This window comes from Chrysemys picta, chromosome 7, assembly GCF_011386835.1.
Source record: "Chrysemys picta bellii isolate R12L10 chromosome 7, ASM1138683v2, whole genome shotgun sequence".
NCBI lineage: Eukaryota > Metazoa > Chordata > Testudines > Emydidae > Chrysemys > Chrysemys picta.
The window spans coordinates 38348944-38366726 of NC_088797.1; the positions used below are offsets into that span (position 1 = coordinate 38348944).

General features: G+C 37.5%; 1 protein-coding gene across 2 annotated transcripts in view; it reads right to left on the reverse strand.

The window, feature by feature from the left end:
* PPARG (peroxisome proliferator activated receptor gamma) overlaps positions 1-17783 on the reverse strand; it is a 106727-nt gene that overhangs the window by 18187 nt on the left and 70757 nt on the right. For both annotated transcript variants that reach the window (XM_024102870.3, XM_005309069.5), the window contains 2 exons: positions 17139-17277; positions 5666-5865 (listed from right to left, as the gene is read on the reverse strand). In XM_024102870.3, the coding sequence (XP_023958638.1) occupies positions 5666-5865; positions 17139-17277 (339 nt within the window). The remainder of the gene's footprint in view (positions 1-5665; positions 5866-17138; positions 17278-17783) is intronic.

Sequence of the window (17783 nt, forward strand, 5' to 3'; positions counted from 1 at the left end):
TATGCCCTCCATCCTTTAAGTATGGCCTACATTCTTTGTTTCTACATGTAGGTATTTACATTTAACTATATTAAAATGCATATTGTCTGGTTGTGCCCTGGTTAGCAAGCAATCCAGATCACTCTAAAATATACAAAGAATATACAAAAATCTGGCGGTAAAACCTTTTAATACCTTTGTAAGTATTTTATTTGGAACCAGACCTTTAGAAATCAGTCTTGGGAACTGTGCAGTCTCTCTGAGGAATGTATTTGTTATTGTCTTTGACTAGTCTTTTTTGATATTTAAAGTCAGCACAAGAAAATCCTGCTATTCTTTGACAATGCTTACAAAATGAAGATTTTAACCTCTTTGCAATGCCACTCCTGCAAAATAATTTACATTGCTCTCTGACAAGGACTCAATGCACCTGCCTACAAGCCCATCATACCTGTTTGCTTTGTTCCTGGATCTCAGGTTCCTTCTATGAAATAGAAGTAAGATGCCTGAAAATTCTGGGTACTGGCATGTAAATGAGCATACAAAGCATCCCATCTGGTTACATAATTCCTATCATCACTACAACAAATATCTTGATCTTCCAAATGCAACAAGTTATTTTCTATGGGCACTGATTCTTAAAGACTTAACTTCTTGTAGTCTGGCTGCAGAGACTTAAAAGCAATTTCAAAGATAGTAGTAGTAGATGGGGTCCCTGCTCATACAATCCACTTGTAAGGGTTTGTCTGCATAAGAACATTGTTTCAATTTAATTAAATCAGTTTAGAAGCCTAGTTAAGCTAAACTGATATGAGGCACTCTTAAAACTGAAACAAAAGTATCCACATAAGAGGGTTGCACAAATTTAATTAAATCAGTTTCTAAAGCAATTTAGTTAAATTAGCACAATTTTCTTATGCAGACAAGGCCTAAAATGAAACTGGCTGTGCCATTATAAAAGTGACCAGCTGGCAAACCTAGCAACAGGCCATTCGTTTCAGTCAAAATACAAGACAATGTAAGATACATCACTAATTGTTTGCCTACAGTACTATGACACTATCTTTTAAATTTCAAGATGTGTGAAAGCACATAGTAGGAAAAGGATAGATATGTCTCAAGGCTTATTGCACATGTTCTTCCAGTCCTGACAACAGCAGAATATTTTTCATATAAATAACTGGATGGAATAATGACGCCATGAGTGTAGCCTACTAAACATCTACTTTCATTACTGCTGGGCCAGTCTCTGGGCAAGGGATAGCTCAATTCTTTGAGCATTAGCCTGCTAAACTTAGGGTTATGAGTTCAATCCCTGAGGGGGCCATTTAAGGATCTGGGGCAAAAATCTGTCTGGGGATTGGTCCTGCTTTGAGCAGGGGGGTTGGACTAGATGACCTCCTGAGGTCCCTTTCAACCCTGATATTATGATTCCTAGTTGCTCCTCCAGCACCAAAACTTGAGAAAAGCATCATTTGTTATAAGGAGATATACCTATCTCACAGAGCTGGAAGGGACCTTGACAGGTTATTGAGTCCAGTCCCCTGATAGATTTTTGCTCCAATCCCTAAATGGCCCTCTCAAGCATTGAGCACACAATCCTGGGTTTGGCAGGCTAATGCTCAAACCACTGAGCTAGCCCTATCATGGATAACATCTGTTCCCTGCTTACTGTTCTGCTATGCTGATAACAATACTTCAGTGCAGCTCAGCCCACTCATATTTACAGAATGAAAAACAAAAAGAGTTGACAATAGCCAAGAAAAAAATGCAATTTAAAGGCTCAAACGAACTCTGTAACCTGAAGCTCATTTTGCCATGGCTGGTGAGCGCTGTACATTCCAGATGAGGACTTGTTACTTAGTAATTTTAGATTCCACATTCTACCTTAGCATATCCAATCATTTTCAGGTGACGCAGATGCTACTGCAATTAAAAAAGGTATAAATTTAAACTGTGCCCATAGTAAACAGTTTGATGTTCCATAGCGCAAAGTCCATTACAGTACAAATAATATAAAAGTTTTAATCATTATTTACTGACTGAGTGCATCCACTCTTCCAGTGGTACGTAAACATGGCCTGAAAAGTGGTAGCAATTATATAGGGGTTTGTCTATTTATGTATTGTTTTATGGCAGACTCTAGCCTGGTGATTGGTTTAAATAGAACATCATGTGATGGTACACTATATACATTGCATGAGCATTGCATCAGCATAACATTCAGGTATTACCAAGTCACTTCCAAAGTCCAGACAGTTATTAATTAACCACCCAACAAAGCATAGCAGTACAGTTCATTCAGATCTCACGCAGCTTTCTCAGAATGAAAATTGTGAATGTGCTATCCTACCACAAATTTGGAACAAATGAAGAAGAGTTCACCCCTAAAAACTCCTGCCCAAACTTTACACTGGGCCCAGGGCATGCTGGATGTTTAGATCTCGATCCTACCAACAGTTTTATGTGAATAACATTACGCCAGTGAGTATTACTATTGACTTGAGTGTGACTACTCATATACATAAAATTATTTGTGTGCATAAGTGTTTGCAGGGTCAGAGCCTCAGTCAATTCTGTTTAGATGTCCAATCAGCATGAACACATTAGATAAAGCAGACAGTTGCTTGGTTTAATATTAACTCTAATTGCATCAGTTTAAGTATGCGAGAATAGCTGGTGGCATTCTTAGTACATAAACACACAATTTAGAGTCAAACTCTGTTACATACAATAGCATAAATAAGATCAGAATCTGGTTTACAGAGTTTAACATGAAAGAATGAGACCAGTTTTTTAAAAAATGTATAAAGATTCCTTTTATGAGGCAAGAAATTGGAAAATCAGCAGTATACATTAAAAAAAGACAAAAAACAATATAATTAAGTTTGATCCTGCTCTGATGGCTTGGATGTTAGCTACTATAACCTGGCAGACCGCTCTTGCCCTTGAGTCAGCTAATTAATTCTACCACAAACATATGAGCAGTGAGATCTGAACTGTTATACAAAACAATCATCTCTCTCTCTCTTATTCATAATAAACAAACAAACAATTATCTATTAAATAAGGCTCTCAACATCCTTTATAAATAGGGGGCAATGCTAATTTGCAACTAGGAAGAGACTTTGGTCCCCAAAATTTTACACTCTTCAATTATGTAGGATTTAAGCAGTCCCTGAAAAATAGTTCCTAGCCCTACTGCTCAGGAAGAAAACCTTCTAGTTGTGGACTAGGGTTGCCAATTTTGGTTGGATGTATTCCTGGAGGTTTCATCATATGACATAATCTTTAATTAAAGATTAATCTTTAATTCCTGGAGACTCCAGGACAATCCTGGAGGATTGATAACCCTATTGAGGACCAACGCAGTAGTCTTTGACAGAGTCTGCAGAGAGATATAAATAATAGCTCCAAGAACTTATTTCTGATCTCAGATACTCTGGTGTGTGAATTAGGAATAACTGCACTGAGTTTAAAACAGAGATAAGAATCAGGGTTTAAGAAAGATCTGAACTGCCCCTTTTTCTCAATGAGGTGTTGACTCTGAAACCTAACAGTTTAAATGCTGATACTATTAAATGTTTCACTACTGGTTATTTTAGCAGAAAGATCTGGACAACATCCGTATCCATTGTTGATTAATACAGTGGCACACATGGGATGAGAGAAAATGCAATCAGGAAAGCTGCTCTACTTCCTAATTTAAAAAAAATGGAACTGCTACAAGTGGTGGAGTTTCTCAGGTCAGAACTTTCTCTCCAAGAAAAAGAAATTGGCTGGCCTGCCTTCCATTTAAATTCATGGGACATGAGACACAAAGAAACTACCACTGTGCTTCTCTGCCCTCTGTTCAGGATACAGAGAGGTTGGGGAAAAAACTGCTTTCCTTTCAGCATTGTCCTCTACCTACATGAGCTACTCTCATGCCTGAAGAGCAGCAGTCTAGAACTGCTGGTGTCCTTTTCTTTCCCTTTCTCGCTGCTCCTTCTGCCAACTGCTTTCCTGCTTATTGTAACATAATCTTCTTAAGGTGTAAGGATCAACTTGGCAATGCCCATTTTGATGATTATTCTATACCTGACTGATTTCTATGGGTTGATCCAAAGCCTAAACACAAATCCATAAAACAGTTCACTTCCCAAATCAGATACATGCATAGAAGCAAAATTTCTACTAAGCATATTAACACCAAGGCAGGTCAGATTATAACTGTTCTCACTGGCTCTTTTGCAAGTTTAGGGTATGTCTTAACTGCAGAGTTAAGTTATCTACACTCAAGTTACTGCTTTTGAGTTAGATTAGCTTGAGAGAGAGTGGGCATGTTGCAAAATAACAGTTGGGCTGCTATGTCTGCACAGGTGTTACACTTATTCATATGTGGCACTAAAAATTCTTAGGGACGTATCTCATGGTTCTTTGCTCTGCAGGAAGCTGAACCGCTCTATGAATTCTTTCCCAGTGAACTTTGTGAAAAGTTGTCTATCCTGGGAACATGTAGGAAGATGTTGGAGGACTACCGGCATTACAGTGGAGCTAGCCTGGGTCCACACTACAGAACAGTCATGTTAGCAAGTGACAAATTATGCTTTAGCCTATACCTCTTGAGGGGCCAGCCAAATTGAGTTAAAACACTGCCACACTTGAGGGAAGGATTTTTGTGTGTGGATGGTACTTGAGTTTGGGGCATCACTTGAATTATAACTTAAGTTAACTTTGTAGTGAAGACAAGCCTTTAGTAGCAATCAAATAGTGTGAAATTCTTTCCTGACTTAGAAAATATCAAAGAAAATCAAATCAATTGGCCTCAGTGCGGTCCTAACTAACAAACTGCCTGATACTCAGCCTAAGGAAACACATCAACACCAATAGCTGTTAATTTTGGAAAAGTTTTTTATCCCATGTAGTTGAATGATGATAAAACAAAACTCCACTATGTTTAATAGGATGTCATAGATGCATACTTTTATACTGATTTACAGAGATATTACTGTATAGTAAAATAAATCTTTACATGTTGCATTTTTCAAGGGAACCCACAAATACATATACATTTATTGCTAACTTACACAGATTTTCCTATACTGTGTTTCCTTAAAATTTAAGTTCTAACACTACAGGATACTGAACTAACCAAGATAACTAACTTAAATGCAGGAACTCATCATTATATCTTAGGAACACGCAGTATATTTGTGGGGAGTGGGTGACACTGCTGGTTCCGTGAATCATTCAACACTTACAAAGCAGGAAACCAAGGAGGATATGACTATCATCATTTAACTACATGGGTTTAGAACATATCTTGGGTTCACAGCTGGTACTGGTAATACACTACTGTATGGATGCTTGCAATAGTATTGCTGCCTGTCCTCTAACAGATAGACCTATTACAGAGATAATGTGTAAGATAAACTATGGTGGAGGACAGGGGAAATAGGAAGAATGGATCGAGGAGTACAAAAAGGTTAAGATGACCTTCAAATTCTTGTACTGATTTCAAGTATTTTACTAGGTGAACTTGGAGATTTTTCAAATTATGTTTACTTATCCTATCTAAAAACATTTCCTGTGTTTCAGACACAGCTTGAAATATGTAACTGCCAACAGCAAAGGGTTGGGTTTTTTTTAGTGTGTTGTCAATGTGGTAAATCATTTACTTAAAAAAAAAACAGAGAAAACTAACTGATTTGTCTGTCGTTTTTCCTGTCAAGATCGCTCTCGCCTTGGCTTTGGTCAGAGGGAAGGACTTTATGTATGAGTCATACAAGTTCTTGGCAAGGGCTCGAAGATCAGCAGACTCTGGGTTTAACTGGTCGATGTCGCTGGAAATCTCTGCCAGGAGCTTCTCCTTCTCAGCTTGTGGCATTCGCCCAAACCTGATAGCTGAAGAAGACAAATCGTTACATTAGTCACAGCTGCATCTAAACACAAATATATTTTTAAAATAATATTTTCTGTCACCTTTCATAATGAGCATTCCAGAGTTTCATTTTCATTCAGAGTGCTTAGACAAGTGGCAGAAAAATGACTTCACCCAATAGAGTAGACAAGCAGTTGAAAGGGTTCAGAGAATTGTCACAAGAACAAAAGTAAAGGAGGAAACCCATACAGTCAGCTAGGATGTCCTTGTGAAAAGGTGTCAGGTTCTAGGAGCCTGCATGGAAATGCAGAGCTATTCTTCTGATTCATCTGATAGACCAGGTGAGTCTAATTAATCCCAACTCAGGAGGATAAAAAATGGAGAGCCTTTAAGTAAAGCCAGTGTTGTCTGTTAGACTGAGTGCAGGATTAAAAGTCAGGAAGTTCTGAGTTCTAATCCTGGTTCAGTCACTGTATGATTTTAGGCAAAAAGGGAATGCTTACTTACTTCACAGACGTGGTGTGAGAATCAATTAGTTAATATCTATATAGTGATTAATATATAAAGTACTATAAAATGTTATTCTGAGAGGAAGTAAGGGGTCAAACAGGAGGTCTTTCAGGTAAAATCCCTAGAAACAGCAATTTTAGAAGGCAGCTTGACAAAAGGTTGCTAATTGCTTATAATTAAAAGTTAATAATAAAGGAAAACCCCAGAGGGGTGAGATTTGAATGCTAACTCTGTCTGTATGTGTGCTGTGTTGACAGAGTGGCGAAGGACTCACTTACTCACAATACCTCACAATTACCCAACTCAAATGTAAGGCGGGATACAAGGCACACATCTTTACAACTTATAAATGTGTACCATCCAAAGGACTGTTTACACACATGGGCAATGATTCTGAAAAATCTTTCAAATATGCCAGTAAGATATGTTTCCTAACAGACTATTTTTTTACAATATATAGATTTCAGTAAATGGAATTAAATCTACATGACCCTTAAGAAAATAAGATAGAAAGAGCATCAGAGTGAAAAAGTCACTCTCCCCCCACCACCCCACCCCACCCCAAAAAGGAAAAAAGTTTGTGGTCTTGGTTTAGGAACAGGTAAAAAAAAACCCTATAAATAAAGATTTTCCAATTGTCAATGTCTTCTCCCTTTAAAGGTAAAAAACATTGTTAGCTTAGTACTTCCAAATGGCTAAACTGGGGACACTTCCTTTGGATTATGCTTGCCTCTTTCCTGTTATGAGAAACATGGAATACTCCTTTTTACACTGGTGTTGTTGGGCCAGAAATAGCACTTTCATAAACTCAAAATAATCTTTGATGACACAAAAGCATATGAAAGCCATTTAGCACCTGTATTACTGACTGACTCTCACTTCATGCTAGAGGTGGCTTGTTTGCTCTCACATTTCCATCACAGTTCCCTTGCAGTAAAATCCATCACCAAGAGAAACATGCTGCATATCTCATATCTCTGCGGGTGTCCCCTGAGTTCACATTTCAGAATAAAATCAGAATGGAAGGGAACCTAACAGGTCATTAGGGACCACTTAATGCATTCTATATTTAGACTTTTTCCTGAATATGTCCCCTGCCTACAATTTCTTCATATGGAAACATCTGAATAATTGCCAATTTATATTTATTTTGGACTGGAGTCTGCGTTACCGTCTTTTTTTTCTCCACAGGGATAGTAAATGGACTTAGTCAGCTACCAGCAACAGTTTCCAGTGACACTTCATTGCCAATCCTCTTGATTTCTTATAGCTTAGGAAAAGCTTTCTCCAAAATCCCAGATTTTAAAAGATTTAAAGAAAAAAAAAAGTACCATCTGAATGACACAGCATGAATGATGGCTCAAAGAGATTAACACAGTTCTGTCAGGGAGAAACACCCGAATCCTGCATAAATAATATGTACTCAGGTTTGGGGTTCTTATCCTGTGTAATGGTTGTGGGAACAAAATCTATCTTGTATCAACCTAAGGACAGACTTTATTGTAGTCTTTGGGCTGCTGCCCCCCTACATCCATGATCAGCACCTACCAGATACTGTAAAGTGAATAAGAATGTATCCAATGCCTTCTTGCCTCACCTGGCCCCAAACAGACATCTTGTTTGCTGGCACATTGAGAGTGCAGAGGGCTTGATCCCAGCCCACTGAAGTCAATGGGAGTCTGTTGACTTCAGTGGGCTTTGGATCAGGCCCAGGAAGAACAAAGCCCCTTCTGTGTGACTGTTCCATCCCATACTCACATGAGAAGGGGAAAATTGAGGTCTCTATAGCAGGAGGGGTTTGCATGGGCCTTCTACTGACAAGTGAATTTCATCAGAAGAGACTAGAATTGTGGATTGACAGTAAAGACAAGTGATAGAAAAAATTACTCATCAAACTAACAAAAGAATTTAGATTCATACCTAGTAAAAATCCACTAAAGTCACTGGAATATTGAAATCAATTGAAATCAACATTGAGACAATACCAGAGACGAATTCAGTCCAAAGTGCTTAAATAAATACTTGTAATTAAAAGCAGGGACTTTGGTTTTATAATTGAACAAGATTCTGCCGATACTATTTGTGTATCAAGAAAACTTGAAACTCTTATTTGTCATTGTAAGTTATTTATATCAGGAATCATAAAACTGAGGTTATGGACAATATGCTAGAGTAGTTTATCCTGAATCATCTAAAGTTTCCCACATTATGATTTTCCTTGTATTCATCATTTTTGAGCTTTGTAACACAGTCGAGACTTGACATGTTTTGGTTCTATGATCTGAGGTTTTATAAGAAATGTTGTTTTTCTGGCTTTACTGTTAATCACTGACCAGTACTAATGATTTGTTTATATATATAACAAAGATGTCAATGTATTTAATACATTATATCTCTACCCCGATATAATGCGACCTGATATAACACAAATTCGGATATAATGCGGTAAAGCAGTGCTCCGGGGGGCGGGGCTGCACACTCCGGTGGATCAAAGCAACTTCGATATAACACGGTTTCACCTATAACGCGGTAAGATTTTTTGGCTCCCGAGGACAGCGTTATATCGAGGTAGAGGTGTATTTATACAATGATAGCTCATATTAGATTGTTATATAATGCTTTAGGTCTCACTTGTGTAGGCTCCATGACTGAAGATGTGTTCCAGTATTGCGTAATCAAGGCCGCATTTAATAAAAAGGGTCCAATTAGTATAATTATATTACAGGTAAAGTGTAATACTGTGTACATAATACAGATAGCCTTTATACACAAGGTACATTAGACCTAATGACTTCACAAAAATTGTCATAAGGAAAACCAAACCCAACATGACATTTAAGATTCTTGTTAGGGGCATGAAAGGCTTACGAAAAGTGAATAAAATACAGTAGAACCTCAGAGTTACGAACACCATGGGAATGGAGGTTGTTTGTAACTCTGAAATGTTCGTAACTCTGAACAAAATGTTATGGTTGTTCTTTCAAAAGTTTACAACTGAACATTGACTTCATAGCGCTTTGAAACTTAACTAAGCAGAAGAAAAATGCTGCTTTTAACCATCTTAATTTAAATTAAATGAACACGGAAACAGTTTCTTTATCTTGTCAAATCTTTTTTTAAACTTTTCTTTTATCTTTTTAGTAGGTTACGTTTAACACAGTACTGTACTGTATTTGCTTTTTTAATGTGTCTCTGCTGCTGCTTGATTGTGTACTTCCGGTTCCAAATGAAGTGTGTGACTGACCAATCAGTTTGTAACTCTGGTGTTCGTAACTCTGAGATTCTACTGTACATTTTGAACAGGGAACCAGAGTGATTAGTGGCTGTGAAATTCACATTTTCATTAAAGTCTCCTTTGTCCTTTAATAAGCCAGATTACAGGCTTTAAATAGTGTCAGACTTCTGACAATTAGTAGGATTATGTTTTATGATTAATTTGTCCACTTTTTAAACATATATGTTCATTTTGCAAGAGCCTCACCATGTCAAAGAAGAGTCTTGCAATGCTCTGGTGCCTTTTCAGGGCTTTTGCCAACAAGTTCAACTTTCCCTGCCCCTCACCTCTCTTTTAAAGAAGGATTTATAAACTAATGATACATCTTAAATGAGGTCTGGCAGGTTACTAAAGGCCATTTTCTAACTCCCAAAAGCAAAATAAGAGGCAATACTGGTGTTAAAATTAAGGATCTTGGATGCAAAGGAAAATCAGAATAGCACATTTGTTTAAATCAGTAGTCGTGTCTGTAATAGCTGTAGCATTAATCACATATACAAAATATCTACTGTTAGAAACTCATGCATCAGGATATTGATATTGATATTCATAATGTGTTCATCAATGTAGTAACTGAGTGCATGTGGTGCCACTCGCTGGATATACTTAAGAGCCCAATTCTGAAAAGTGGGGACTGCCTCTTGAGACACGAATAGGAGTGGAATTCAGTTAGAGTATCTTCACAGGAGATACTCAGCAACTCACAAGAACAGAACCTTAGAAGGTATTTCACCTTCCTATCCAGAGTAGGTGCTGATCATCACTGAAAACAGAATACCAGAGTAGATGGACAAACTGTCTGTTCTCTTATGGTAATTCCCTTGTTCCTAAACTATATTGCTGTCTATGTAAACAATACATTCATAACAAGGCACATGATACCTTTAACAAGCTGAGAATATCAGATACAAATGCTATGAACTCACTTCCTGAAGCATGCTATTGCCTTTATAAAATAATGGCATTAAAGTGTGGCTAAGAAATACAGCTCTACTGGATACAAATATTGAGGCCCCATCCCTCACACAAATAGTCCCACCGGTTTCAATGAGACTATTCTCAGGAGTCAGGGTTTGCAGGCTCACACTCGTGATTTTGAAATCTCACTAGCAAAAGTTGTCCTTTTATACAGACTATTTTTATACAAAGGGAGAAGAAAAATGAACACTATAATACTTCCCCTTGCTACATTAAATATTCACTTAGCTCTAAAATTTTCATACCCTTCTCCAAGATTTTAAACAATGGGATTTAATTCTATTTTTGTCACTAGATAATCCCTCGGTGTCAAAGTTTTTACACCAAATCTCAACTGAAAGTCACTTAATTGATCTTACATTTTAGGGTCTATCCAGACTAGGGAAATCTACTTTATTAAAATAGAATTGCTTAACACAGGTATTTTGATCAGACCAAGCAATATTTACCTTGCTTATACTTTGGTTAGTTGGTCCCTTTATAGTGTCTAAAATTTGCATTCTGTTGTATGTAGATAGGCCTTTGTTTGTACTCACTTAAGGATGTGTACATGTATTTTGAGATTAAAAGACAACATAAATTCTAGTTCTTAAGGACATGTTTTTTTTATTTTATGCAAGTAATAAACTCTCTCATGCTCCATATCCAAGCTGACTGAGCAGTGTCTCAGAACTATAGTCAGTTTATGAGAATGCCAGAAAGAAATTAATATAGTTCTTTAAACAAAAAAACAAACTAACAAGCAAACAAAAACTTAATTGAAATAATAGGATCATTTCAAAATGGAGACTGATTTTCCATGAGAGGATAGTTGCCATTAAGCTGTACAAATAATACTGTTAAGACTAATAATACTATTTTAAGACTGAAAAAGAAACTATACTGGTAATAAGGACCTTGCTAGAACTTCCAATACTGGTGAATTGGTTAATGCTCATTGGTTCAAGAACATTAATACAAATCAGTATGACACAATTTTTAATTTGAAAATGTATGGCAGCTTTCCCATATAACAATCAGTCACTACACAGATCCTGTCGGTACACATGCTTCAGGAAAGGAGCCTGTTGTTGGTTTTGCAGTAGAAAATTAAAGCACAGTAATACAACGGTGTTTTTAAATATGGATCCAGTCCTGCAAACCTTGACTCCTGTGAGTAGTAGTTAGTCTTGCAGGTAGTCCCATAAAAGCCAATGATATTACTCATGTATGTGTTTGTAGGACGGGGCCTTATATTAGTTATTTTCATTGAAAAATAACATCATTGTGTAATGCTGCCAGCTCTCTGTTGAAAATTTAAAATAACACATGCCCATTGTTATTTCAGTCTTGTAAAGTCATGAACAATTTATATTGTGTTTATTTTTCCCAGCAAAAATATATAATAAACTAGCAGCACCACGGGATTAAAAAATTCTGAGGTAAAACTGTTAGAATAATAGAATATCAGGGTTGGAAGGGACCTCAGGAGGTCATCTAGTCCAACCCCCTGGTCAAGGCAGGACCAATCCCCAACTAAATCATCCCAGTCAGGGCTTTGTCAAGCCTGACCTTAAAAACCTTTAAGAAAGGAGATTACACCACCTCCCTAGGTAACCCATTCTGGTTCTTCACCACCCTCCTAGTGAAAAAGTTTTCCTAATATCCAATCTAACCCTCCCCCACTGCAACTTGAGACCATTACTCCTTGTTCTGTCATCTGCTACCACTGAGAACAGTCTAGATCCATCCTCTTTGGAACCCCCTTTCATGTAGTTGAAAGCAGCTATCAAATCCCCCCATTCTTCTCTTCCGCAGACTAAATAATCCCAGTTCCCTCAGCCTCTCTTCATAAATTATGTGCTCCAGTCCCCTAATCATTTTTGTTGCCCTCCTCTGCACTCTTTCCAACTTTTTCCACATCCTTATAGATTCATAGATTCTAGGACTGGAAGGGGACCTCGAGAGGTCATCGAGTCCAGTCCCCTGCCCGCATGGCAGGATCAAATACTGTCTAGACCATCCCTGATAGACATTTATCTAACCTACTCTTAAATAACTCCAGAGATGGAGATTCCACAACCTCCCTAGGCAATTTATTCCAGTGTTTAACCACCCTGACAGTTAGGAACTTTTTCCTAATGTCCAACCTAGACCTCCCTTGCTGCAGTTTAAGCCCATTGCTTCTTGTTCTATCCTTAGAGGCTAAGGTGAACAAGTTTTCTCCCTCCACCTTATGACACCCTTTTAGATACCTGAAAACTGCTATCATGTCCCCTCTCAGTCTTCTCTTTTCCAAACTAAACAAACCCAATTCTTTCAGCCTTCCTTCATAGGTCATGTTCTCAAGACCTTTAATCATTCTTGTTGCTCTTCTCTGGACCCTCTCCAATTTCTCCACATCTTTCTTGAAATGCGGTGCCCAGACCTGGACACAATACTCCAGCTGAGGCCTAACCAGTGCAGAGTAGAGCGGAAGAATGACTTCTCATGTCTTGCTCACAACACACCTGTTAATACATCCCAGAATCACGTTTGCTTTTTTTGCAACAGCATCACACTGTTGACTCATATTTAGCTTGTGGTCCACTATAACCCCTAGATCCCTTTCTGCCGTACTCCTTCCTAGACAGTCTCTTCCTATTCTGTATGTGTGAAACTGATTTTTCCTTCCTAAGTGGAGCACTTTGCATTTGTCTTTGTTAAACTTCATCCTGTTTACCTCAGACCATTTCTCCAATTTGTCCAGATCTTCTTGTAGTGTGGGACCCAAAACTGAACACAGTACTCCAGATGAGGCCTCACCAATGCCAAATAGAAGGGAATGATCACATCCCTCGATCTGCTGGCATGCTCCTACTTATACAGCCCAAAATGCCGTTAGCCTTCTTGGCAACAAGGGCACACTGTTGACTCATATCCAGCTTCTCTTCCACTGTAACCCCTAGTCCTTTTCTGCAGAATTGCTGCATAGCCACTCGGTCCCTAGTCTGTAGCAGTGCATGGGATTCTTCTGTCCTAAGTGCAGGACCCTGCACTTGTCCTTGTTAAACCTCATCAGATTTCTTTTGCCCCAATCCTCTAATTCGTCTAGGTCCCCCTGTATCCTATCCCTACCCTCCAGCATATCTACCACTCCTCCCAGTTTAGTGTCATGTGAAAAGTTGCTGAGGCTGCAATCCACGCCATCCTCCAGATCATTAATGAAGATATTGAATAAAACCGGCCCCAGTACCGACCCTTGGGGCACTCCGCTTGATACCAGCTGCCAACTAGACATGGAGCCATTGATAATTACCCATTGAGCCCGATGACCTAGCCAGCTTTCTATCCACCTTATAGTCCATTCATCCAGCCCATACTTCTTTAACTTGCTGGCAAGAATACTGTTGATGGAATGAGGGTATTTAAATATATTTATGGCTATGTATCTCCAACAAATGGACACCAATTTGGCTCTGGGAAATGGGTATACCTTTCTTTAAATCCTGGTACTATACTAACAGAAATGGACAAGTGTTTGAATTATCATAGGGATATGTCCATAGGTAGCACAGGAGTTCACTTTGATTTTATTTACAGTTAATTGTTTTGAGTAGATGAATTCTTTTACATTTCATTTATTTTCTTTTGCTTGGGATAATGATAGTTTGAGATCTCCTTTGAGATCTGTGAATAAAAAGTACTATAGTATTAATTTTAGTTTTTAAATTGCTATTTGTATTTAAAATATTTTTTTCTTTGCAACTTCCAAATTTAATTTGTTTGGTTTCTGCTTCTTTCAAAAATGTATAATTTACAAAGAGATGTCAAAAAGCCTCGTGGAAAATGAAGTTGCATCAGAAATGGTCACTTTTTTCTTTTTTTATAAATTGGAAATTTTGGGTGAGCTTGATTGGTTGTGAACTGGTCAAGGAGAAATGCTTTATCAAAGTTTTATAAAGGCTGTTTGCATAAAAATCACAAGAAAAAGTGCCATAAGAGATACTCTGTTTCTCTGCTGATCAATAAGGTTGAAGGCTTCTATCCATTTTTCAGTGTGCCTATGATTTTATGAATGTGAATGTATTTATGTATAATTTAATTTAGAGTTAAATTCCAGTGACATAGGGGGAAAACATATCAAATGACAAATGAGGGAAGCTGTATATAATTTTATATTTATTTTCAAAGAATATTTTGAAGTAAGAAAGGCTTTGGTTTCATATTGTCAGCTTGACTGCAAATATTAAATGTCTTTTTTTTAAGATACGATTAATTGTAATTCCCATTTTCTAATGACAGTAAGATGCCACATCAAGATAATTTTTTTTTCCTCTGGACAAAGCTACAATACTCATTCTCCCCTTGCCACCAAGTAGTGCTTTACAAAAGAAGTTGCCATATGTACTCCTTTTCTCTCTACAGGAGCTGACTTTGTGTAAACTGTAATTTCAATGAGAAAGAAAATTTAAGCAAGCTTCTGACTGAAATTACGGGAACTCCTCATGAGAGATACATAGCAATATAAGATGAGCAACTGTGGGTTAAACAGTGTCTAGTGTTTATGGATGGAGAAGGAAAGGAAAACAACATCCAAAGCATGAGAATACTTTTTTAACCTCCACTCAAATGGTACAAAATGTGACAAAATGTGGTTATGACCCCCCCTCCTGAATGTGAGCTATTTATATATTTTGCAACAACATATCAATGCTAAATATCTTCATGGCTTGGAATCTTCAGACCCAATGAGTTGCATTCTACATGGGTATAAAATCCAGAGAAATTCAATGGCGTTACTCCCGTATACACTGTTGCAAAAGAGATCAGAAAGAGGCCCAGTGTGTGTGGTGGCTTCCAGTCCAGTTTTGCATTTCTATATGTCCTCACAGCATGAGGCTTTGTCTTTAAAGGCACAAATTTAATGTTTTATTGTCAAATCTATTTTTAAATTTATACATGGCAAGGGGACCTTCTGCCACGGAGCAATATAAAGACATTGTGCCTAGCAAAACAGAGAAAGATATCACTTAAGAAGATCGGAGTGCCTGAAAATATACACTATTGGCAAAATTCTCCCTTGGTTGTGCACGTGGCTCACACTGACATTAGTGGAAGCCATATCCCTCATTTACAAGAGTATCTGGCGCACATCTTGAAAATAATAATAATAGGTTCCCCCCAACCCCAGAGAACATGGTAAAATTACTATAAAAATACCCACAGAAGTATTTTCAAAATGAGATTTATTTTTAAGAGTTACTGTTGCATCCCAGAAACTTGAAAACCATATTTTCCATTAGGAAAACATTTCCCATACCAATGTATTCACTGAATTCAGTGTATTAACTTCAGAAACCACAGTTAAGCTTTCCTCTTGGGAACAGTACACTAATTTTTGTATACTGATAATAATGAAAGTCTTAAAAAAACCACAGAGAAATTATTTTCCCAGTCATGTTTGCAATTCTTTACTCTTAGAATTACATAAGTCTCTATGTTATGACATTTAATTCCTGTTTTTACTTGGCTTTGCCAAGAAAAAAGAGTGAAGAATCTTCATATGGGATATGGCTCTCTCCCTTCAAAGATTCTGAAATAAGTATTTTCATAGGAATTCAGAAACTGACTTTAAAGTTCACAGGAACCTTCTAGATTTTCCTGTGCCACAGAACAGTATCATACTATGCTAGGATTTTAGTGCTATCTGCTTACATAGTGTAAGGGGTTCAACTGTAAAACTGTACACTTCTTTATAGTCTAAATCCAGAGGGTATACAAAAAGGAAATGGTGGTGGAGAGGCTAAAGAAAGCTCTCAAAGATCAGGAACCGCAGTCAAGCTAGGTGGTGGGAGGGCAACTCTAGAATGGGTGTGCAAAGGAATTCCACACTCCTTCCAGACAACAGTGCCAGCTCTACACATACCAGAAAGAAAGAGGAAGAATAGGGTGGGCCAGTAGTGTGACCACTTGGTTTACAATTATGCATTTCTAATGTCCTAGTATGAGGAGACTTTATTATCATTAATGCTACCAAACCTGGATAGGTGTTCTGTGCAGCAAATTGAAATTATTATTATTTACACACTTTTGGTAAATTCCATACTCCACAGAAAACATTTTCCAGAATTAAGGTGAATCCTCACTGGTTTTGGACCTAAATGCAAAAGGCTGGTGCATTAAGGAATACAGCACAATTTAGACAAGAAGTAATACAGTGAAGCAAAGAAAGATAAACAGGTGCACTAGTGATGAGTACATGAAGAATGCAAAAAATGCTTTCCCTTTATCTTTTTAGTAGTTTATGTTTAACACAATACTGTATTGTATTTGCTGTTTTTTTCGTCTCCGTTGTTGCCTGATTGCATACCTCCGGTTCCAAATGATGTGTGTGGTTGACAGTCAGTTCGTAACTCTGGTATTCGTAACTCTGAGGTTCTACTGTATGCTTTTGTAGTACCTATCACAATGTGGGCCTCTAGCAGTATAAATAATAAATAATAATCTAATTTGTGATTTTTTTCAGATAAAATATTATATTTTTCAATATGTGCTGACAATTCATGTACTTACCATTATGTGACATGCCAACTGCAAGGCATTTCTGAAATCTGCAATACTGACATTTATTCCTGCTTTTCTTATGAATGCGACAATTCAGATCACATCTGTCATAGATTAGCTTTAACCTGATTGTTCTTCGAAAGAAACCCTGCAATAAAAATAAAGGCATGGGAAAGGATCAGTCTAAAACATCTTCCAGTGCCTCTGCCTCATTTGAAAGGCAGATTCCACTACACTGAATATATTGTAGCTACCTTTGTTTTAGAATGTGTGTTAGAACTTTCTCATTTTAAGATTCTGCACATTTTCAAAATATCAGAACTCATTACCAGATGTAAGAAAAATTCTATGGATCATAGCAAACCCAATCCACTCTCTGAATCCAGGAGTTTAAAAAAGAATGATATGCAAATACATCTGGATGGGTTGCACACTCTCTAGTTTAAAGAACTGCTGCTGGTGCCTCATGAAAAACATAAAATATTCCATGAAGAAAGACATTCTACTTCTGCATCATATATTTTCTGTCTTTATTTCCACAGTTCTTTTTATTGCATGAAAAACAGGACCTCATAAACCCCTGCTGCTTATGCCTGACCTGAACTCATACCTCTCTATAAATTACATTAGCATTTAATTTCCATCTTCCCATTC